Below are 25,286 nucleotides of genomic sequence, written 5' to 3' on the forward strand. Positions count from 1 at the left end.
ACTGCTCACCAAATCATCACGTGGCAGAAATTATTTAGGATATTCAGTTTTTGAAAGGTGAGCTGGAAACATTTTCCTTTTTCTTACAGACGTCTCTCCGAACAGAGGCTGCAACGTGTATTTAGGCACGTTTCACATGCAGATCTGAGATGGTCAGGAGATGTTCTCCAACAGTGAAACCTCTTCATCTCAAAGCCCCCGACCACATTTGTACGTTTCGCCATTTGCTTGGGACCTAAAAAACTTCTACACAATCTCAGCAGCCGAAAAATAAAAACAAAATATTCCTCCTTGTATAACTTCCCACTGTATATATTTTTAGAAGAAAATCTTATCTTTCCAATGAATTGGTTGGAGGAGTCTATACTCAAAGGGCCCAGTACATCAAGATTGGCATTGTTCAGTCTTGATGAAGACATAGGATGGAGCTGGTCGCTTAGGCTACTTTCACACTAGCGTTTTTTGCAATACTTCGCAATGTACTATGAAAATTGTACATTCACACTGAAGGCATCAAAACTATGAATTAACACGTGGAATTATATACTTAACAAAAAAGTGTGAAACAACTGAAATTATGTCTTATATTCTAGGTTCTTCAAAGTAGCCACCTTTAGCTTTGATGACTGCTTTGCACACTCTTGGCATTCTCTTGAAGAGCTTCAAGAGGTAGTCACCGGAAATGGTCTTCCAACAATCTTGAAGGAGTTTCCAGAGATGCTTAGCACTTGTTGGCCCTTTTGCCTTCACGCTGCGGTCCAGCTCACCCCAAACCATCTCAATAGACTCAGGTCTGGTTACTGTGGAGGCCAGGTCATCTGGTGTAGCACCCCATCACTCTCCTTCTTAATAGCCCTTACACAGCCTGGAGTGTGTTTGGGGTCATTGTCTTGTTGAAAAATAAATTATGGTTTTGAGGAGATTTTTAAGTGCTTTTCTAAATCTCCCTTTAAGATCCCTGGTATGGCTTTGAGCCCATTGGACCGCTGGAATACAGGCTGTCATTGATCCTAGTATGGACATTGCTTTGCGCAAGGTGATGACCGGGGATCTGCTCAGTTGTGCTAACAGTTGTGTCATGTTCCAAATTTTCCACCCCCGGGAGATGCCATTCTTGTCTGATTAAGTCTATAGTTATTCCTAAGTACTGTTGTACTTGGGTTGGGGTAATTCTGGACTTTGCTAGGTTCAAGATCCAACCTAGATTTGTCAGGGATGTCATCACTTTGTCCAACTGTTGACTGCAATGGAGAGAGGACTCACCAACTACCAGGATGTCGTCCAGATATGGAGCTATTAGTATATTTTGCTCTCTTATGTGAGCCATGACCTCCGCCATTAGTTTCGTAAAAACCCTCGGGGCTATGGGCTAGGCCAAAGGGAAGGGCTCCGAATTGGTAATGTTTTAACTCCCCTTGCATCATTACCGCCACCCTGAGGAATCTCTGGTGATCTAAATGGATGGGCACATGGTAATATGCGTCCTTTAAATCGATGACAGTCATGAAACAAGACTGAAAAAGTGTTCTCACACATGTTTTTATTGTCTCCAATTTGAAACTTTCCGTCACCAAGAATTTGTTCAGTTTTTTTACATTTATGATTGTCCTTTAAGTTCCATCCAGTTTTGTCCGGAGAAACAGAGGGGAGTAAAACCCCGTGCCTTTCTCCCCATGTGGGACTTCCTGCAGGGCGTTCTTCTTTAAAAGACTCTGTATTTCTTTCTGGAGGGCTAGCTGTTCGGCCTCTACTTTCCTTTGCGGGGTTATGACAAAATGATGGGATGGGACAGTGTGGAATTTTAGCTTTAGCCCTGTTTTTATTATGTTTAATATCCATACGCTCCCCGATCTATTTTCCCAAGCTGGAAGAAAGTAGGTTAACCTCCTTCCCAACTGGGGCACACCTTCATTGGGGTTGTTTTTTGTTTTCGGGTTTGTTGAACATGAAGCCTTTCCCCTTATATCTTTTGTCCTCCCATCCCTCCTTTTGATTTTTAGGGGGCTTCCTGTGTATAAATCTTCTGCCCCGATAGGGCCGTCTATAGGACTGGTTGGGAAACCCCGGGAAGGCCTTTTTCTTATTCCCTGCCTTTTCAAGAATGTCGTCTAGGGTTGGCCCAAATAAGAATTCCCTTCACACGGAATGGAGCATAGCTTGGATTTTGTTTGTAGGTCTCCCGGCCAGCTCGAGCCATAAAGCCCTTCTTGCCGTATTCGAAAAAGAGGCAGACCATGCGGCTAGCCTGAGTCTATAGAAGCGTCCGCTAGGAACGCAGCTGATCCTTTCATTATTGAGACCGAGTCCAAAATTGATTCCCTGGGAGATTTATGTTTTAATTGTGACTCTAGGTGGTCTGGCCACACTATTAAGGCTCTGGCAATGCACGTAGCGGCTATGGCTAGTTTCAATCCTCCCCCGGCAGCCTCCCAACAGCCTTTTAAAAATACCTCAGCCTTTTTGTCCATGGGGTCCTTCAGGGTCCCCATGTCTTCAAAAGGCAAGGCAAATTTTTTAGACGATTTTGCAATAGCAACATCTAATTTTGCCGCTTTTCCCCAGAAAGAACAGACAGGATCATCAAAGGGGTATTTTCTCTTTGGGGTTGAGAGGACATTTTTATTAAAGATTGTATTTTCTCGTTTAATGGAAATGCTCTCCGTTTCCTTTGCTCTAGGCAACCAAACATTAAGTCTTGTGCTGCTTTTTTGGGCCAAGACTCTACCAGTCCCATTGTTGCTCTAACTGCCTTTACTAAGGCATCCGTTTCTTCAATAGGGAAGCAATTGTGACCCCCCCCCTCCGAGGATGAAGAGGATGAGGGTGGAGAGAGTGAGCTGTTTGAACTGGAACGGCCACCATCTTCCTCACTGGAACTCAATTCCGGTCTATGTCTGGATTTACGTTTTCTTTTTGAACTTTTAACCCCTTTGAGCGCGTCTTCCATCTAGGTTTTGATCAGTTCTTTTAAGAGAAATACAAATCTTGGGGACTCTTCACATGTGGTATTTTCTATGCAAGCAGTACAGAGCTTTTTCACCCACGTAGTGGGTAGCTCCACAGAACAAATCACACATACTCTATGCCTGGTTTTTCCAGTACACTTCTTTCCCTAAGAAGATAGTATAAACCCCATTTAGAAGATGAACTTTCACGGAGGTAACTTACCTTCCTGCTGTAAGGGGAATACCAGTTCAAGAGTAGGGGTGGTTTCCTTGCTGCTGTCGCTGCTGCGGGGGATGGCGCTGCTGTTGGTGGTGCTTCTTTGGAGGGGACTGCAGAGCCTGCAGGTTTCTCTTCCTCACTCATGGTGAAATTGAGCACCAGATCCCGTAATACCCGTCCTTTAATCGCCCCCATGCGGGCGGCACGCCGTAGCACCAATTACCCAATAATGCAGCGCGCCGCCCCGGAAACAACCCTCCACGCCTGCGCACTCTGGATTTCCCAGAGATGCTTTGCGGCCGGTGCACGCACGTGGCTCACTTTCCCGGCGTCCAGCCTTCAGGAGGGAGCGTCGTAAGCGCCGGGGGCAGCCGCTGATGCCCCTTTAGTCGCGGTGTTTCCTTGTAGGTAGCCACCACCATCCTCTCCTGGCCACAGGTGGACCCGCGGCATAGTGCCAGGTGACCGCCGCCACCTGTTACCAGCCATAGTAGTCTCTAAGGGAGAGGCAGACTGGATCATGCTTCACTGCCTCTCCCTCTGCCCACGAACGGAGCCTGCCGACCCCGGAATTGTGGCCTTCGGGGACGGAAGAAACCACCAGGTCCGAGGCTAGGCTCCTCCCTGCCTAGATCGGCCAGATGGACCCCCGGCATCCCACGATGATCAGGTATGCTGCAGGTTCCCAGTCAGGGACAGGAAGCCGAACTGATGTGGGAGAGAGGTACTGCCTTTTTCACCTGTAGGTTTCCTGCCCCTGAGGGCGAATCCCTCTCCGTGGTGCCGTCATGGGGGAAAGAGAAAAGTCCTATTCTATAGAATCATAATTTTGGCACAAAAAAAAAAAAAAGCCCGCAGCAAAACTTGATACCTGAGTTTTTTTTTTTCACCACCCATTCATTTCAATGAGAAAAAAAACACTGACATGCTTGATTTTGAAAAAAAAAAGCTGCCCATGAGATTTCTCAAATCTCAGACTTTGCTGGTACTGTAAAATGCAGCTGAAAATTTGCATAAAAAAGCTGAAAAAACACCTAGTGTGATCTTAGCCTTATGCTTATGACATACTTTATGCCTCATCTCATCACGAGGATAGCCTCAATCCCGAATGACTCAAAAGTTATCATTACAAACTCACTACCGGGAATTTTGACAAGCAAGTTGCACGACCTGTAATGTTTTTCTATTAACCCCTTACCGGCATCGGACGTACTATACCGTCCGATGCCGGCTCCCCTGCTTTGATGCAGGGCTCCGCGGTGAGCCCGCACCAAGGCCGGGACATGTCAGCTGTTTTGAACAGCTGACATGTGCCCGTAATAGGCGCGGGCAGAATCGCGATCTGCCCGCACCTATTAACTAGTTAAATGCCGCTGTCAAACGCAGACAGCGGCATTTAACTACCGCTTCCGGCCGGGTGGCCGGAAATGATCGCATCGCCGACCCCCGTCACATGATCGGGGGTCGGCGATGCTTGTGAATGGTAACCATAGAGGTCCTTGAGACCTCTATGGTTACTGACTGCCCGTCGCTGTGAGCGCCACCCTGTGGTCAGCGCTCACAGCACACGTGCAATTCTGCTACATAGCAGCGATCAGCAGATCGCTGCTATGTAGCAGAGCCGATCGTGCTATGCCTGCTTCTAGCCTCTCATGGAGGCTATTGAAGCATGGCAAAAGTTAAAAAAAAAAAGTTTAAAAAAATGTGAAAAAAATAAAAAAAAACATAAAAGTTTAAATCACCCCCCTTTCGCCCCAATCAAAATAAATCAATAAAAAAAATATCAAATCTACGCATATTTGGTATCGCCGCGCTCAGAATCGCCCGATCTATCAATTAAAAAAAAGTATTAACCTGATCGCTAAACAGCGTAGCGGGAAAAAAAAAATTCGAAACGCCAGAATTACGTTTTTTTGGTCGCCGCGACATTGCATTAAAATGCAATAACGGGCGATCAAAAGAACGTATCTGCACCGAAATGCTATCATTAAAAACGTCATCTCGGCACGCAAAAAATAAGCCCTCAACCGACCCCAGATGATGAAAAATGGAGACACTACGAGTATCGGAAAATGGCGCAATTTTTTTTTTTTTTTTTTTTAGCAAAGTTTGGAATTTTTTTTCACCACTTAGATAAAAAATAACCTAGTCATGTTTGGTGTCTATGAACTCGTAATGACCTGGAGAATCATAATGGCAGGTCATTTTTAGCATTTAGTGAACCTAGCAAAAAAGCCAAACAAAAAACCAATGTGGGATTGCACTTTTTTTGCAATTTCACCGCACTTGGAATTTTTTTCCCGTTTTCTAGTACACGACATGCTAAAACCAATGATGTCGTTCAAAAGTACAACTCGTCCCGCAAAAAATAAGCCCTCACATGGCCAAATTGACGGAAAAATAAAAAAGTTATGGCTCTGGGAAGGAGGGGAGCGAAAAACGAACACGGAAAAACGAAAAATCCCCCAGTCATGAAGGGGTTAATGTGGTATTTTATAACTGCATTGCTATGTAATGTCTCACATTTCCTTTTTAATAAAGTTTTAATAAAGACAAGTTAAAGATAAATATTTCTATTTGACATACACATTCTTACCAGTGTCTTTATCTCTGGCCTTGTACACCTGTCCATAGGTGCCTTCCCCAATAATTCCAATAATATCAAATTTGTCCACACAACGTTTGCCCCAGTCTATTTCATCCTCATGGATTTCACCACAGCGAGGACCACAGATCCTTTAATAAAGTTGAAAGAAAAAATTAAAACAGTCGTTGCAGTCTTCTTTAAGTTGTGACACAAAAACCTGTCCTATCAGAAGGAGAACTTCCCGCAGCACAAAACATACATTTCGGTCAAATTACAATTTGTAAATAATGCCTGGAAATTCAACGTTCTGGATAAAATAACATGAGGTGCAGAACTCCTCCTAAAGGTTCTAGATGTTCAGAGTTCATACATGTGATACCACATTCACCAGAACAAAATGGACCAAAAATGGCCTCGAGTCACACAGGGAACAGAGCTCAAGAGGCCGAGGCCCAAGCATTGCTCCGACCACATCCAGTTTTACCCCAGAAACTAACAGCATGTATGTAAAGGGATCTTAATGCTGAGTAAATCCTTACCTTTCCTGTAGAAATCCGTTTTCCTGTTTCAGAGAATTCCATCATTTAAACTGTATGCTAATGAGCTGTAAGTGCAGTGGGCGGGCTCTGCACTTACTGCTCTCCCACCTCTCTCTATATTCCCTGCTTGCTGACTTCCTCCGGTCTCTGAAATGTGAGAGACCTGGCAGTCAGACATTTAGTGGACGGGACTAGAGAGAAACAAGCACATTAAGGATTCATCAGCATTAAGCGCCTTTACCTACATGCTGATAGTTTATCCTGATGACTGGTTCTCTTTATCTAGATTTAATAAGTATAGATAAACCTTGATAACAGCTCCACATCACACAATATGTCCCTACAGACCACCACACGCAGTATAGTCAGGGCCAGTTTTGTTTTAGGCTGTGTGCACACGATGCGGATTTAGTGCGGATCTGCAGCATTTTTTTCCGTGCAGAAACGCTGCAGTTCCGCACAGTGATTTACAGTACAATGTAAATCAATAGAAAAAAATGCTGTGCTAATGGTGTGGAAAAATCCGCATGAAAACCGCTGCGGATCAAAAGAAGTAGCGTGTCATTTCTTTTGTGCGGAACTGCAGCGTTTCTGAACCCTTCCATTATAGAAATCCGCAGGGGTAAAAACGCGTCATATTGCACCATCACAATGGCATTTTGGCTGTATTTACATTCGCAGAGTTCAGGCCATTAAACGAGAATGAGTGACAATAATGAAGTCGTTCCACGTTTCATTCCCGGCCTACACCACCTGAGGAAGAATGATGGGGACAGAACGACCACTAATAGATCAATCTGTCTCCGCACTGTATCAGGTTAGCTGCAGTTTTCATGGGGCGAGGTGCTGCCGAGAACAATGATTTCTGTTCCAGCATAACAATCCAATCACTCCATGAATAGGCACCATTTTGCTAGTTTAGTATAATGAACCGCATAGTTCTCAACATAGTATCATACACCCTATAGCCCTCCTCATAGTATAATACACACCACATAGTCCTTCCCCCACATAGCATAATGGGCACCACAGTCCTCCATAATGTATAATGCACACCCCATAATATAATGTGCCCCATAGTCCTCCATATAGTATAATACACTTCCCATAGTCCTATATACAATATAATACACTTCCCATAGTCCTCCATATAGTATAATACATCCCACAGTCCGATATACAGTATAATTCATCCTACAGTCCTATATACAGAATAATACACACCACAGTCCTATATACAGTATAATACATCCTACAGTCCTATATACAGTAGGATACACCCCACAGTCCTATATACAGAATAATACACTTCCCATAGTCCTATATACAGTATAATACACTTCCCATAGTCCTATATACAATATAATACACTTCCCATAGTCCTCCATATAGTATAATACACTTCCCATAGTCCTCCATATAGTACACCCCACAGTCCTATATACAGAATAATACACCCCACAGTCCTATATACAGAATACACACCCCACAGTCCTATATACAGAATACACACCCCACAGTCCTATATACACAGTATGATACACCCCACAGTTCTATATACAGTATAATACAACCCACAGTCCTATATACAGTATAATACACCCCCATAGTCCTCCATACAATATAATACACACCACTATAGAAATCCATAATTGAAATTGTATGCTAATGAGCTGTAAGTGCAGTGGGCGGGCTCTGCACTTACAGCTCCCACTTCTCTCTCTATTCCCTGCTCGCTGACTGTCTTCTGTCCGAGTGACAGGTAAAAAACATGCATGCACGGTCTCACAGGAGGCATGTAGCCAGTGGGGAATAGGGAGAGCTGATGTACAGAGCCGCACACTGCACTTACAATTCATTAGCGGACAATTTCAATTATGTATTTCTATAAAACCATAAAATGGATTTGTACAAGAAAGGTAATGATTTACTCCTGATTAAAGCACCATTACACACGACATTAGCTTGGGTATAAAATGCTGATGGCAGGTTCTCTGGAAAGATGCGCCGCATGTCAGTGGGTGATCCGCAGGCGTCTGTGGAACAAACTCTAGGGAAAAAACACACAACTCTTTCAGCCCCCAATGGATAATACACATGGGCCAACAAGTGAAAATGCCATGTAAAGTATGAGAGGTGATCGGGAGGGTCTCCATCTAGCAAGGGAACAATTAACGTATAATAACACTGCCATGCTTCTTCACAGAGAGCAGGAATTGCGGAAAGCTAGGTATATATCACTTGATAACATTCTAGTCTAAAGTCCACGCCTTAATGGAAATTATTACTAGCATGATAAAAGATGGAGGTTCTCATACTTGGGCCTCTTTCTGTTCTTCGCTTGCGTTTTCTTCCCCTCTGGGCTACAAGACATGTCTTCACCTCCAGTATAGACAGGCGGCAGCGGTAAGTCGGACAGTAGGTGCCGAAGCTTTCTCTCCATCTCCTTCTTGACAGACTTTCCTGGGATACAGCCTCTGAAACTAGGAGACAACAGGAAAATACGGGGGAATTAACGAGGGTTTAAACCTATTAACGTAATGAAGGAACCTACAATACATACAGTGAAAGTAATGTAATGGCGTGCTGACCCTATTATGTTACCAATGCGACAAAGCAAACCCAAAATCAGACAGCTCAGTGCTAATGGCACCATTAACCCCTTCATGACCACCCAATTTTTCATTTTGGTGGCTTCATGTTTTCCTTCTCTTATTCCAAGAGCTATAACATTTTTATTTTTCCATCCCCATAGCCGCAGGAGTACTTGTTTTTTTCCCATTACTTTTATCATGTGATGCACTGGCAAAAGGGAAAAAAAAGAAATTCCAAGTGCATTGAAATTGCAAAAATAGTGCAACTCCATCATTTATTTACCATGTTCACTATATGGTGAAAATAACCTGCCAATATGATTCTCCAGGTCAGTATGGGCATGCAGATACCAAGTATGTATAGTTTTATTTAAGTGGTGAAAAAAAAAATTGGAAAATTTGTAAGAACATTTTTTTTTCCTGCTTATGTCGCCACCTTCTAGGCCTGTCACGTTTTCATTTTTTGGGACATGGGACAGTGTGAGAGCTTGTTTTTGCACCCAGAGCTGACGTTTTAATTGTTGCCATTTTGGGGTAGATAAAATGTTTGTATAGCTTTTAATAGCAATGTTGCGATGTCAGAATGTGTTTTTTTTTTCCTGGCACTTCGACTTTATATTTCGGTAAGTCAGACTTTTACGAACACAGTAATACCAAATGTGTATTTTTTTATTTTTAAATTGGCCAAAGGAGGGGGATTTGAACTTGTGTTTTTTTCCCCTCGCATTTTACTGTCCTCTTAGGTCACTTACATCACTTTTGCCATAGCTCTCCTATGAATTCCGGCCACGAGCCACTCCATCTGTGGCTGTTTAAGGCACATGATGGCCGATCATATCAGTTATCATGTGCGGGGAAAGATGTGGGCTTGGCATGCGTGCCCGCATCAAAGACAGGCACACAACCTTTCACGTAAATGCACATCAAAGGTCGTGAAGGGGGTAAAGACACCATTCACTACTTGGACAACCCCTTCGTACATGCTGTATTACCCAGCCTCATAAATAAATATATAAGACCGCAGACACTCCTCCTACACGAGCACATTCCAATGATGTCTGTGCCAGGATTTGGAATTACATTTTTATGCCACATAAGCACAGTAGCCAGTCAGTGGCCACTAATTGGCTGCAGCGCTCACATTTCCCCATCATATCGGAGCTTCAACAGAAAGATGCGAGGTGTGAATATGGATTTTTTTCTCTATTTTAAACAGGGGAATATTGTATTTATTAAAGGGTTGTCCAAGTAGTGTACACCCCCTCTAAATTCCTGGCTATCTAGAAGACAAGTATCATTTGATTGTATGTGTAAATGGAGCAGTTGGATTGGAGCTCTAATCTTTATTATGAAACCAACACAGAGGTTAGAAATGAGTGACCCAACTCCCACCCTGATACAATGCATGTACAGACCCCATGACAGGCCACTAAGATCCATTTCATGCTTGGAGTTTTCCTTCGACAAGTACTGAAAGCCGCAATTCTACACCTTGGCCACTTCCTGACCGAGCAATTCAGCGTTTTTGCAGTTTTGTTTTTCCTTCTATTTTTCCGTTGACATAGCCGTGTGAGGGCTTGCATTTTGCGGGATGAGTTTTACTTTTGACTGACACTATTCAATTTATCATGCGATGTACTGGAAAGCAGGGAAAAAAACAACAGCAACAAAAAAAAAATGATGCAATTGATTTTTTTTTTTAGTTTTTATCTTTTTTTTAATCTAAGTGGTGAAAAAAAAATAGTGTAAATATATATAATAGCTTCCGTCTTAATATTCCTAGACCCCGTAACATTTCTAATTTTTTTCAATAGGAATGTGTTAGGGCTTGCTTTTCTCTCCGAGCCGATGTTTTTATTGACACAATTTTGGCGTATTCTTTTTGCACTGTTGCAGTGGCTGAAAAACTGCAATTCTGAGGTTTTGGATTCTTTAGCTTGTTACACTATTGAGGTTGTGTGCCAACATTGTGTTTTTTGCCGCAGCAGAAACGCTTAAAAATGCATTCCTGTGGGATCCGCAGTTGCTGTGCCCATGCTGCGGATTTTCCTGTTGCGGAATCGCATAGCGGTAAAATCCGCAGCATGTTCATTATTTCTGCGGAATCGCGGCGATTCCACCGCCATAGGATTGCATTGAGACGCTCACTTTAAGCATGTGGCTATGCCCACCATGCGTAAAGTGAGCGCTTCGTGTGCGGATGGTACCCAGGGTCTGGACGAGAGGAGACTCTCCTCCAGGCCCTGGGTACAATATTCCTGTAAAAAAAAAAAAAAGAATTAAAATAAAAAATAGGGATATACTTGCCTTCTGATGGCCCCCGGAGTCCTCCTGCCTCTCAGCGGTGACAAACTGTTTTTCTTGTGTATAAAGCAAAACATTTTCACTGCACAGTGAACAATGAAATATAGGAACTTATATAAATTGCATTTTTTCCATTCCATTATGGAAATATTCTGTCTTTCTGCACACTGGATTACTGTAAATTGTGCCAGTAAAAAAAATACAACTAGTCCCATATAATAAAAAAAAACAAACAAACACACAACAACTTTTTATATTGCTATTTTGATGGAAAAATAAAAGAAATTATGGTTCTTGGAAGACTGGGATGAAAAATTGAAGAAAAAAAAAATAATGAGAAAATGGCTAAAGCAAGACGTACATAATGTATAACACGTACCTGTTGGCATCACTGGATAGAACTATGGGAAGAGGTAGTGCCAATAGTGATATTGGTGACGACACAGAACTTTTTGCTTTCTCATTGCTTGTGGAAGCTGCCTTATGGGCTTTGCCTTTATCTTTCTGACTAGGGGCAGCCCCTCTACCGGCGTCCGCTTTGCCTGACTTTCCACTGGCCTTGGCTTTGTCTGCATTTGGGTTACTTTCCACAGCTGGCGTATGGGCTAAGACTTTGACTCGACCTTTGTCACTTTTTGCAGTAGGAGATGGTGCCGTGTCCACTTTTGGTGTCGTGTCCACTTTTGTTTTCTTTTGCTCCTTGGCATGGTTTGCCTGTTGGGCATTACTGGCAGCATCTGACTGCCCTTTGGTGGGAGTGGAAGCGCTGGAAGCCTTTGCCAAGGCCCTGGCAGCCTCAGCTTCTCTAGCTTTTTTGTTCTTGTTTAGTTCTGCAGCTAGACTGCTCTTCAGGGTGAGAGTGCTTGGCGAAATGCTCGACTGCCTGCTTCTGGACCGGGAAACTCGATGACGGCTTCGAGAGCGAGACCGGCGAGCCTTGTAAGGACTTCGGCTCCGGGATCTTGCATTACGCCTAATGGAAAGAAAAACTGATCAATCCACAACACATACATGCAATATTTACCAAGATCCCAGTTTCATTACCCATCACTCATTCCTATATTTAGGCATGGAAGGAACCTTTCAGAACAAAGGCTGACATTTACCCGGACATGGAACTAAGATAATTGTATACACAGAATTTTCTTAAAAAGTATTTGCACCTTTACACACATTGCTTTCTAATTTTGTGGAAATTGATTTAGGCATCAGAGGGTGTAGAGATTAGAGTGAAGGGGCATCAGTAACATGGAGAATGCAACAGCCTGAAGATATGGAAATCTAGGACTTGAGGACAAAAGAAGCAGACATCTCTGAACAGCAGAGGGGGCCCCTTTGTTTTAGAAATGGCATGGATTCACAGAGCCCAGATCTCCATTTAAGGCCTTGTTCAGACATCCGTTTTTCACGCAAAAAATGGTCCATGTGTCCTCAGTGTTTGGTCAGGGTGTTATTTTACTATCAATGTTTCAGTGATTTTCAGTAAAAAAAAAAAAAAAACAACCTGATATGTCTCTGTGATTTGTGCATGGACACATGGTCCACAGGAAAACAAAAAAATATGATTCTGTGAATTGCAGATAGAACAAATTTGTGAAGAATGGATGAGGCCTAAGCGCATTTTTTGACTTGGCCAATCTGACATGGCTTGTTCGCGGGCAATGTAAAGCCACACTAGCAGAGCATTCTTTTAAAGGGAACCCATCATGTCAAGCGAATGTGCAGGTTACTGGTGTTCTATAGCCATGCGGCCGCCGCACTAATGGCCCGGGAGGGAGTTTACTTTACTCCTACTGCCAGCCTCCAGCTTTCAGTCAGAGACAGCTTCAGTAACCACTCCGCGGCTGTAACCGTACCCGCCACTGACAGCCGGCAAAGCCCTGATAAGCCAACCATGTACCGAGCATTGACAGAAGCCGCACCTGACGCCCCTCCATGACTGAAAGCTGCTGGGAGCAATAAAGTCCGTTTCCTCCCGGCAGCCGGGCTGTCAGTGCGGTGGCACCATGGCTTTAGGATAGAACGCCATTAACCCCACATCTGCAGGTTAATAGCATTTTTTTTTTAAACACACGATAGGTTCCCTTTAACATCAACACCTACACCTGAAAGCCATACAATCAAAAATCAAACTTGTAATATGAAAAACCACTTTGGCCTCATCAGACGTCCGCGATTTGTTTCATTAATATCGCATATATTAGTCCGAGTGTCAGTGTTTTCCATCCGATTTTCCTCAGTGTATCAGTGCTTTGGTGAATGACATATGAAAAGTAGATTGCAAAGCTTCTCCTGTTACAATCACGGACATCGCCTTCCCCCCGTGTGAAGTAGGATTTTCACAGACCATAAACTTGTATGCGAAATTTTGATCCGTGAATCAGATAAGCAATGGATATGCTGCTGGGATTGCGCACCATCCGCAAAAAACATGGACATATGAATAGCCCCAGAGACTAAGGGTATGTGCCCACGATCAGGAGTTGCTGTGGGTTTGACGCTGTGTATTTATACGCCAGCTGTGACAGCATAATGGATGGGATAGAAATCTCCTGCCCACTATGTGTCTGCAGATCACCCACAGAGACTGACAAGCGGCGCGTCTCAAGACCACAGTATGTCAGTATCTCTTCCGGAGACAATAGTCACAACAGAAATTATATCTAATGAATGCAGTAAATCCACACGGCTCAGTGAACACATGCTGATTTACCTGCGGTCCATAGACAGCAGCACTTTGGACATAGCGAACATACACTGCGCCAAAGTGCTGCAAGTTACGAATTGTGGGCACGCAACCTAATAGGTTCATGTTCCATTGTCGAAAAGTGATAGAAAACATACAGCTCTGGCAAAAATTAAGAGACCACTGCAAAATGTTGTTTGTCTGATTTTTCTCTTTATAGGTTTATTTTTGAGTAAAATGTAAATTGTTCTTTTATTCTATAAGCTTCTGACAACATGTCTCTGAATTTCCAAGCAATAAATTTTGTAATTTTTTTCTGACAAAGAAAAATGGTCAAAAAAAAAAAACAACAACAAAAAAAAAAAATAGTGCTATCTGACCTCAAATAATGCAAAGAAAACAAATTCACAATCATTTAGAATACTAATGTTTTAAAGGGCCACTGTCACCCCCCTCCAGCCGTTCTAAACTAAAAGAGCCACCTTGTGCAGCAGTAATGCTGCATTCTAACAAGGTGGCTCTTTTAGTTTTAGGTTCAAGTATACCCCAAATAAAGCGTTTTTATACTTAGCCACAATTCCTGTCTCTAGCCAGGGAGGCGGGTAATCACTCCCCAGCTCAAACCCGCTCCTCTGCCGTCACTCAACTCTTCCTGCGCTGCCCCCTCAGCGTTGTGTACGTTTCAAAACCGGCGCCTGCGCTGTGTACTACTGTGCTGCGCAGACGCAGTAAGCTCTGGCCGTCTGACGTCCCAGCCAGGCTTGCAGACTGCGCCTGCGCTGGCATTGCGGCCAGCCACCTTTGGAATCCCCGCCCCGCACTGTGCATAATGCATAACACAGTGCGGGGCGGGGATTCCAAAGGTGGCTGGCTGCAATGCCCACGCAGGCGCAGTCTGCAGGAAGAGTTGAGTGACGGCAGAGGAGCGGTTAGAGCTGGGGAGTGAGGACCCGCCTCCCTGGCTAGAGACAGGAATTGTGGCTAAGTATAAAAACGCTTTATTTGGGGTATACTTGAACCTAAAACTAAAAGAGCCACCTTGTTAGAATGCAGCATTACTGCTGCACAAGGTGGCTCTTTTAGTTTAGAACGGCTGGAGGGGGGTGACAGTGGCCCTTTAACTCCAGGAGAATTCAGAAATCAATATTATGTGGAATAACCATGATTTTTAATCACAGCTTTCATCCGTTCTGGCATGCTTTCCACCAGTCTTTCACACTGATTCTGGCGCAAAAATGTAAGCAGTTCTTCTTTGTTTGATGGCTTGTGACTATCCATCATCCTCTTGATTACATTCCAGAGGTTTTCAATGGGGTTCAGGTCTGGAGTTTGGGCTGCCCATGACAGGGTTTTGATGTGGTGGTCTCTTAATTTTTGCCAGAGCTGTAGGTGAGAAACAGATGTCTGACTGTGGCCTTCAGTAGAAAGAAGTCTAATTTTTCCTAACGCGGTCATTAGGGTTCTTACTACTAACACACAGCTGTAAGCCTATAACTATCAATATATAGGAATAAATCATCTATATAGCATGGAATGTAAAATGAATATGCAGCTTGATCAGAACATGGTATCTACTATATAATTGTCTAAGGGTCACTTCCACCTGTCTGTCTGTCTTTCTTTCTGTCACGGATATTCATTGGTCGTGGCCTCTGTCTGTAATGGAAATACAAGTCGCTGATTGGTCATGGGCGTTTTGCCACGACCAATCAGCGACGGGCACAGTCCGGCGGCAACATGGCCGCTCCTTCCTCCCCACAGTCAGTGCCCGCTCCATACTCCCCTCCAGTCAGCGCTCACACAGGGTTAATGGCAGCATTAATGGACCGCGTTATGCCGCGGTGTAACGCACTCCAGTAACGCTGCTATTAACCCTGTGTGACCAACTTTTTACTATTGATGCTGCGTATGCATCATCAATAGTAAAAAGATCTAATGTTACAAATAATAATAATTAAAAAAAAAAAAAACGTTATTCTCACCCTCCGACGTGCGTGGTGTCCTCGGCAGTGCAAGCGGCAGGCTCCGGTGCCAAGGATGCTATGCGAGAAGGACCTTCCATGACGTCACAATCATGTTACTGCGACATCATCACAGGTCCTGCGCTCATACCAACCCTGGGACCGGAAGCTGCCGCGTGCACCGCACACAGGCGCCAGGACTACAAGGGGCCCCCCAGAAGGGGAGTATATGTTTATTTTTTATTTTAAGTCTTTTTTTAACCTGTTACATACGTGACTGGCCAATATACTATGTGGGCTGTGCAATATACTACGTGGGCTGTGCAATATACTACGTGGGCTGTGCAATATACTACGTGGGCTGTGCAATATACTACGTGGGCTGTGCAATATACTACGTGGACATGCATATTCTAGAATACCCTATGCGTTAGAGTCGGGCCACCATATAGTATCATATAACCAGTTACATTAGTTACCAGTTTCCTCTCCATGACCCAGATTATTCTAGGACTGCTGACAAGGTAGGCATTATACAACTGCAGGTTATTGCACAGTAACTGCCGTGTCCTATATATTATACATAAGATTGAGAAAATGAGTAGCAGCTAGGGAGGCCGTTACATCCGCTATTATGGGCGATCCACGTATTACATGGACACGTTCCTAATGATGCCCTATCCTCATAACGGGGGCTTTATCTAGAGGGGTCAGTGTGCACACACACCAGCAGCTGTTACATGGACACTGCTCTATGTGACAACTGGATTTAGCAGCTGGCTCATAACTAGTTCACCTGTTAGACATGTAACAACTCAACATACAGGATAGACGACAATATGTCACTACACAAAGTAGCAGCCATAAAATGTAAATTCCTAAAATCTGATTCATCTAAAAGCTACCTCATTATCAAAAATGGCATTCACAGGAGACTACTGGATAATCCTAACTGGGTATTCCAATCTTGTAAAAAGAAGGGTTATAGCCAAAATGTGGTTACACTACAACAATATGCAGAAACATCTATAAGTCGGTGCTACAAGTACACGGCTCCATATCCCACCCAAGTCACTAAGCTAACTGGAACAAGATGGGAGGCCTAGAAGATACCTTCCCCAGCTATCCGCTATCATCTGCTGCCCTCTACTTGTCCTGACCAGTTGGCTTCATGTCCTGGCACAGAGGTTGTGTTCCAGGACTCCACAAGCCATGCTCCATTGCTAATCCGCACCAGAAACAATGCCACCCAAGTCCACACTAGGCATGTTTGCTGCATTTTTTTTCTGCAGAAAAACCTGCACGCTTGGCAGAAAAGAAGCAGCGTCAAAAACGCCTGTTTTGGTGCAGTTTTTGCTTCATTTTTCAGGATCCCAAAGTTCAGTTTTACGTCCACCACAGAAGCATGAACACAGGTCACCAATACAAGACCTATGTTCATGAAAAGACACCTACAAATGTAACAGCTGGGGGAGGTGAATTGGTCTGGAATAATTTACCTAATCACTGGCAGTGCATTGAGATTGTAGGACACTAAAGGCCCCGTCACACATAGCGACGCTTGAGCGATTCCGACAACGATACGACCTGTCAGGGATCGCTCAAGCGTCGCTATGTGGTCGCTGGTGAGATGTCACACAGTGCGATCTCCCCAACGACGCAGCAGCGATGCGGTGACCTGTAGCGACCTGTAGAACGATGCTATTTCATGATGATTCAATGGGACGTCCTGTCAGCGAGGTCGTTGGTAAGGTGTCAAACACAGCGATGTGTGCTACCCAGCGGGACCTCAACGATCAAAAAATGGCCCAGGCCATTCCGACACGACCAGCGATCTCACAGCAGGGGCCTGATCGCTGCTACGTGTCACACACAGCGAGATCGCTACTGAGATCGCTGTTGCGTCACAAAACTTGTGACTCAGCAGCGATCTCGCTGTGTGTGACGGGGGCTTTACTTCCACACTTTGGTCAGCCATTGCGTTGCTCAGGCACTGTTCAATCTCACACCTTTGTTGGCTAATGTTTATTTTGTACACACCACTAATTTAACTGTACTAATCCAAACTGTCATCCTTAGGTGACAAGACAAAATGTAAACCTGGGGGGGGGGGGAAAAAAAAAATCACAAAAATAAATGGGTTTCATATACAGCTGTACTTGTTTTTTCTCCCATCAGGCATTGCTTACAATGGGTGAAAACCGCTGAAAGAAGTGACATGCTCTATGTCCCAAAAAAACATGCAAAGCACAAAATACTGATAACAAAAAAAAAAAAACCGCGTGCATGGGATTTCTGAAATCTCAGACTTTGCTGGTACTGTAAAACACAGCTGAGACTTCGCAAAAAACGCAGCAAAAACGCCCCGTGTGAACTTACCCTAAGGGAAAAAGGCTCCGTATATACAAGGGGGAAATTTATGATTGCACAAATGCACGAAAATGTTGCAGCTTTTATTTTTACATTGACCTTTGCACTTTACAAAAAAAAAAAGTAAAAAGAGCAAGATCATGAGAAATATACACAGGAAAACTGGGATAAATTGTTCCGCAAATCTAAGGCAGTCATATTGGAGCAGACTTCACGTCACCCCAGCTGGCTTTTTAGTCATGACTGGTGTATGAAAATCCAGTCTTGGGAAGTTCTCCCCACAGAATCCAATGCGGCACATCACTGTTCTCCGCGAAATTGGTACAAAAACAAAAGACAAAAATTCTGTATGGAATAAAAGGCTTAGGGTGGGAAAGTGAAGACCCCAGGCGCCTCTATGTGCCCCATTAGGGCTGGTACGAGAGAAAGCTGCAATTCTGACAAGTAGACAAAGCCCAATTACGGCCCAGGCTGTGCGCTGAAGATGGCGGAGCGCCGCATTCGTTTATGTTCGTCAGTCTAGAAACCTAATTCAATAGCGGCTGCGCATGATCGCTGCTGCTCCAAACTGAGGGACACCAGTCCCCCATTATGGGAGCATGGGGGTCTCAGAAGACACGCCATTCTGCACACATGTTGCTACCATTTAACTTACTATCTTCTTCCTTGGTGCACGGCCAGGTATGTGATATCATAAATCTCCAAATATTTCCAAGGCCAGCTGAGCTCGCTCACAGGTGAAGGTAACCTGTCCGGCTCATACCCACCTCTAGACGCCCCACGGGAAAATCACAGCTTTACTAGGAGGTAGAACGGGACGTAATAAGACGTCATCCTGGCGGTTCCTTTTAGTATGCCCACTGTGATAGCCAACCGGCAGGTGTCATCAGTGCTGGCTGTGTACATCAGGATGCCAATCAGGGCAGAAGACTACAGTGTAACTTCAGCTTCAACACATGCCCACAAAGCCATTAATGAGCCAACAACTTTCTGGCCATGGTTTTACCAGTGACATTGATGACAGATTCCTTGAAAGGGAACCTAACTGCCACTATCCTGTTACCCAGGACAGTAAGAGGTTAATAATACACACTGTATATAATGGCCGATTCAGAAAAACATAACTAGACCTCACACACACTCTTCTGCGGAGTGGCTCCACCCACATGACTCTTTGCTGGTGACTAGAATAGATCACACACGGTTCTTGCCTACGTTATGCCGCATTGGTCAGAATAAACCAGGGCACCGCTGTCAGATCATTACTGTCCTGAATAAGGCGCTACTGGCAGTCTGGGAGCCAATCAAAACTTGTGGCTTTGTGAACTATGACATTTTTAAAGAATTTCTGCTCCAAAAAGTCAGTGTGAACGCACCCTTAAAGGGAACCTGACATCTGATCTATTCTGCCCAAGAATGAAGCTTTATTTTTCTCTGAATCGCTGCAGCACTCCAGAGAAAATGCAGCTAAAAGGTCTGGCCGGGGAGCACAGCCGGAGACCAGACCGCTGCTGCCACTTCCCAGTGCCACGCTGGGCGACTGACTGGTCACTGCCTCGCACGTCCATAGGGAGAGACCAGTCAATGCCCCCTAGGAGCACTGGGAAAAGCAGAGTGTCCCCCAATGTACACACCAGGAGACCTGTCCATCACCAGAGCAGTGGTCCCTAACCGGTCTTACCTTGAGAAACATCCGGCCCCTCCAATAGTGACACCCAGAGCCCCCATTAGCAGTATAATGATCAGAGCCGTGTCGTAGGGCTACTCACAAGCGTCACTCAGCCGGCAGACACATCACGGTCCCCCAGGCCATAGTTAGGGACCCCTGATCTAGAGGATCCATGAGGAGCACTGTGTGTGAAACATCAGGCGTTCCCGAGAAAACTCAACCTGGCCGCAGCCTGCTGCGATCCGTGCTCCCCGCCACTGGCCAGCGCCAATCACCGGACACATCCCCTTTAAGGGAAGGTTCACAATCACAGAGACGATATTTTCTTGGCCGCAATCCCCCCTGACCTGAACAAGCAGCATTACACAGGCCCACGGTCATACTACGGCCAATACTGGCCCACCGGATCACCGACCGTGTGCCGCCATCATGGCCCCAGCAGAATACAGGAGTAATGAGGGCGCTGCGCGGGGCCATGGTGGTCGGACCCCATGATCACACAGTGGTGGCATATCCCAGGCACCCTTCTCTTTCCGGGAAAGCTGGGTGACGGGTGGCCAGGGTCTGTTCACTATTGGCGGCTCCCCTCCGTCTCATGGACCATCGTGTAGCGCCAGGCACCAATTCTAGGCGTACGCTGCGCTGATCAGCGGGGTCACCGGCGAGAGCCGCAGTGTGGGGGGCACCGGCTCCCAGTAATACCACTGTCACCTGATCCCCACAGCCTGGCAGGAGCACCCAGCTTTCCCAGGCTCGGACAGGGCTAGCACAATGGCACTCACCTGCTGGCCGGGCTGTACGGGCTCCGGGACCGGCGGCGGGCGGGCGACGTGTCCGTCCGGTCATAGTTGGGGGAGCGGCGGCCTGCTCGGTGCCCGCTGTAGCCGGGGCTGGGGGAGCGGGCCGGGCTGGCGGATTTCTTGCGGTGGTTCCCGGGAGGAGACGCCCTGTACGCCCGCTGCCCTCGGTAGGCCTTGGGCGGCTGCTTGCCGTGCGCCTCCGCCTCCTCCCGCTTGGGCCTGTACGAGGCCGCGGGCCGCAGCTCCGCTCTCTTCGCCGTGTCCTCCTGAGGCCTCCAGGTCGGGGCGAGCAGCAGCGGCTCGGGCAGTAACAAGCTGCCGACTCCCAGTCTCCCTCTCCGGGGGTCGGGGCGGCCTACTCCGCTGCGGCCGTCCTCCAGGCGCCGGGGCCCCGGCTCCTGCCTCTGGGCGCCCCTCTTCCTCCTGCCGCCGTCCACGGCCTGGCGCAGGAGAGAAATCGGGCCCTGATGCAGTCCAGGAGGGGAAGAGCATCTATCTGAGGCCGGGGAAGGGATGAGGCCTAGTCCGAGCCCCGGAACGAAGTGACCCCCCGGGCCGTGCTCGGCCTCGGACAGGGCGCCCTCCGACAGAGAGCTGACGTCGTCGTACTCCACGGTGCTGGCGGCCAGAGTCCCGATCCTCCGCAGCATGTCCCGCCGACGCCGCTTCTTCCTGTCCCGGTGCCGCTTCCCCTGCGCCCGAGGCACGGCCGGGACCTCTCCCTCCTCCACTAGGCCCATACTGGTGGCCAGAGCCTCCTGCTCCCGCAGCCGGCGCCTCCTGCGCTTGTGCTTGTCCCTCCGGCGCCTTCTCCCAGAGACGTCCCGGGGCCTCTGGCGGTTCCCGGACACTGACGAGGCCGCTGAGGAGGAGGTAGAGAGCGCCAGGCCGGGAGGCTGAGTCCCCGGCATCGGGGGGCACAGAGGAGAGAACATCCCGGCGACGCCTCCCCCTGCGCCCCCTGCTCCGGCTCTCCCGGCAAAAGATGAAACTTCCCGGCTACCTGTTGTGGCCTGTGCGCTCAGTAACTGCTCCCGGCGGGGCCGCTGCTCTCCCGACAGTGAGGCAGGAAGTCACCGGGTGCCGAATACTCCACAGTCAGTCCGCAAACCGCTCATGATCCGCAGCAGCCGGCCTATGTGAGGAGAAGCAGGAGGCAAAGTCTCTTCATGGCGAGGACTGGTGATTGGCGGCTGCCCAGGAAGAGAAGTCACCCAGGCCTGAAACAAGGAAGTGGAGCCGGCTCCATGGTCTGCATCCCATCCACATACACCTCCCACCTCAGCACATGGCAGGGAGGGGACGGCCCAGCACACACTGGAGCTGCCACCTGCCCGGCAGCCTCATCTGCTCCTCACACCGGCCTCCCTCACGTCTGCTCCTCACACCGGCCTCCCTCACAGCTGCTCCTCACACCGGCCTCCCTCACATCTGCTGCTCACACCGGCCTCCCTCACATCTGCTCCTCACACCGGCCTCCCTCACATCTGCTCCTCACACCGGCCTCCCTCACATCTGCTCCTCACACCGGCCTCCCTCACATCTGCTCCTCACACCGGCCTCCCTCACATCTGCTCCTCACACCGGCCTCCCTCACATCTGCTCCTCACACCGGCCTCCCTCACATCTGCTCCTCACACCGGCCTCCCTCACATCTGCTCCTCACACCGGCCTCCCTCACATCTGCTCCTCACACCGGCCTCCCTCACATCTGCTCCTCACACCGGCCTCCCTCACATCTGCTCCTCACACCGGCCTCCCTCACATCTGCTGCTCACACCGGCCTCCCTCACATCTGCTCCTCACACCGGCCTTCCTCACATCTGCTGCTCACACCGGCCTCCCTCACATCTGCTCCTCACACCGGCCTCCCTCACATCTGCTCCTCACACCGGCCTCCCTCACATCTGCTCCTCACACCGGCCTCCCTCACATCTGCTCCTCACACCGGCCTCCCTCACATCTGCTCCTCACACCGGCCTCCCTCACATCTGCTCCTCACACCGGCCTCCCTCACATCTGCTCCTCACACCGGCCTCCCTCACATCTGCTGCTCACACCGGCCTCCCTCACATCTGCTCCTCACACCGGCCTTCCTCACATCTGCTGCTCACACCGGCCTCCCTCACATCTGCTCCTCACACCGGCCTCCCTCACATCTGCTCCTCACACCGGCCTCCCTCACATCTGCTCCTCACACCGGCCTCCCTCACATCTGCTCCTCACACCGGCCTCCCTCACATCTGCTCCTCACACCGGCCTCCCTCACATCTGCTCCTCACACCGGCCTCCCTCACATCTGCTCCTCACACCGGCCTCCCTCACATCTGCTGCTCACACCGGCCTCCCTCACATCTGCTCCTCACACCGGCCTTCCTCACATCTGCTGCTCACACCGGCCTCCCTCACATCTGCTCCTCACACCGGCCTCCCTCACATCTGCTCCTCACACCGGCCTCCCTCACATCTGCTCCTCACACCGGCCTCCCTCACATCTGCTCCTCACACCGGCCTCCCTCACATCTGCTCCTCACACCGGCCTCCCTCACATCTGCTCCTCACACCGGCCTCCCTCACATCTGCTGCTCACACCGGCCTCCCTCACATCTGCTCCTCACACCGGCCTCCCTCACATCTGCTGCTCACACCGGCCTCCCTCACATCTGCTGCTCACACCGGCCTCCCTCACATCTGCTCCTCACACCGGCCTCCCTCACATCTGCTCCTCACACCGGCCTCCCTCACATCTGCTCCTCACACCGGCCTCCCTCACAGCTGCTCCTCACACCGGCCTCCCTCACAGCTGCTCCTCACACCGGCCTCCCTCACATCTGCTGCTCACACCGGCCTCCCTCACATCTGCTCCTCACACCGGCCTCCCTCACGTCTGCTGCTCACACCGGCCTCCCTCACGTCTGCTGCTCACACCGGCCTCCCTCACGTCTGCTCCTCACACCGGCCTCCCTCACGTCTGCTCCTCACACCGGCCTCCCTCACGTCTGCTGCTCACACCGGCCTCCCTCACGTCTGCTCCTCACACCGGCCTCCCTCACGTCTGCTGCTCACACCGGCCTCCCTCACGTCTGCTCCTCACACCGGCCTCCCTCACGTCTGCTGCTCACACCGGCCTCCCTCACATCCGCTCCCCCTCACATCTGCTCCTCACACCGGCCTCCCTCACATCTGCTGCTCACACCGGCCTCCCTCACATCTGCTCCTCACACCGGCCTCCCTCACATCTGCTCCTCACACCGGCCTCCCTCACATCTGCTGCTCACACCGGCCTCCCTCACATCCGCTCCTCACACCGGCCTCCCTCACATCTGCTGCTCACACCGGCCTTCCTCACATCTGCTGCTCACACCGGCCTCCCTCACATCTGCTCCTCACACCGGCCTCCCTCACATCTGCTGCTCACACCGGCCTCCCTCACATCTGCTCCTCACACCGGCCTCCCTCACATCTGCTCCTCACACCGGCCTCCCTCACATCTGCTGCTCACACCGGCCTCCCTCACATCTGCTCCTCACACCGGCCTCCCTCACATCTGCTGCTCACACCGGCCTCCCTCACATCCGCTCCCCCTCACATCTGCTCCTCACACCGGCCTCCCTCACATCTGCTGCTCACACCGGCCTCCCTCACATCTGCTCCTCACACCGGCCTCCCTCACATCTGCTCCTCACACCGGTCTCCCTCACATCTGCAGCTCACACCGGCCTCCCTCACATCCGCTCCTCACACCGGCCTCCCTCACATCTGCTCCTCACACCGGCCTCCCTCACATCTGCTGCTCACACCGGCCTCCCTCACATCTGCTCTTCACACCGGCCTCCCTCACATCTGCTGCTCACACCGGCCTCCCTCACATCTGCTCCTCACACCGGCCTCCCTCACATCTGCTGCTCACACCGACCTCCCTCACATCTGCTCCTCACACCGGCCTCCCTCACATCTGCTGCTCACACCGGCCTCCCTCACATCCGCTCCTCACACCGGCCTCCCTCACATCTGCTCCTCACACCGGCCTCCCTCACATCTGCTCCTCACACCGGCCTCCCTCACATCTGCTCCTCACACCGGCCTCCCTCACATCTGCTCCTCACACCGGCCTCCCTCACATCTGCTCCTCACACCGGCCTCCCTCACATCCGCTCCTCACACCGGCCTCCCTCACATCCGCTCCTCACACCGGCCTCCCTCACATCCGCTGCTCACACCGTCCTCCCTGACATCCGCTGCTCACACCGACCTCCCTCACATCCGCTCCTCACACCGGCCTCCCTCACATCCGCTCCTCACACCGGCCTCCCTCACATCTGCTCCTCACACCGGCCTCCCTCACATCTGCTCCTCACACCGGCCTCCCTCACATCTGCTGCTCACACCGGCCTCCCTCACATCCGCTCCTCACACCGGCCTCCCTCACATCCGCTCCTCACACCGGCCTCCCTCACATCCGCTCCTCACACCGGCCTCCCTCACATCCGCTCCTCACACCGGCCTCCCTCACATCCGCTCCTCACACCGGCCTCCCTCACATCCGCTCCTCACACCGGCCTCCCTCACATCCGCTCCTCACACCGGCCTCTCTCACATCCGCTCCTCACA

General features: G+C 48.8%; 1 protein-coding gene across 1 annotated transcript in view; it reads right to left on the reverse strand.

Moving 5' to 3' along the window:
- The window catches only part of CDK13 (cyclin dependent kinase 13), a 63,265-nt gene extending 41,509 nt beyond the window's left edge, over window positions 1-21,756 (reverse strand). The window contains exons 1-4 of the mRNA XM_069730212.1: window positions 20,658-21,756; window positions 11,569-12,162; window positions 8,610-8,774; window positions 5,762-5,901 (exon numbers count right to left, since the gene is read on the reverse strand). Coding sequence (XP_069586313.1) covers window positions 5,762-5,901; window positions 8,610-8,774; window positions 11,569-12,162; window positions 20,658-21,610 — 1,852 coding nt within the window. The 5' untranslated portion in view covers window positions 21,611-21,756. The remainder of the gene's footprint in view (window positions 1-5,761; window positions 5,902-8,609; window positions 8,775-11,568; window positions 12,163-20,657) is intronic.
- Window positions 21,757-25,286: the final 3,530 nt, after the last annotated feature.

Source organism: Ranitomeya imitator, chromosome 6, assembly GCF_032444005.1.
Source record: "Ranitomeya imitator isolate aRanImi1 chromosome 6, aRanImi1.pri, whole genome shotgun sequence".
In the NCBI taxonomy this organism is placed as follows: domain Eukaryota; kingdom Metazoa; phylum Chordata; class Amphibia; order Anura; family Dendrobatidae; genus Ranitomeya; species Ranitomeya imitator.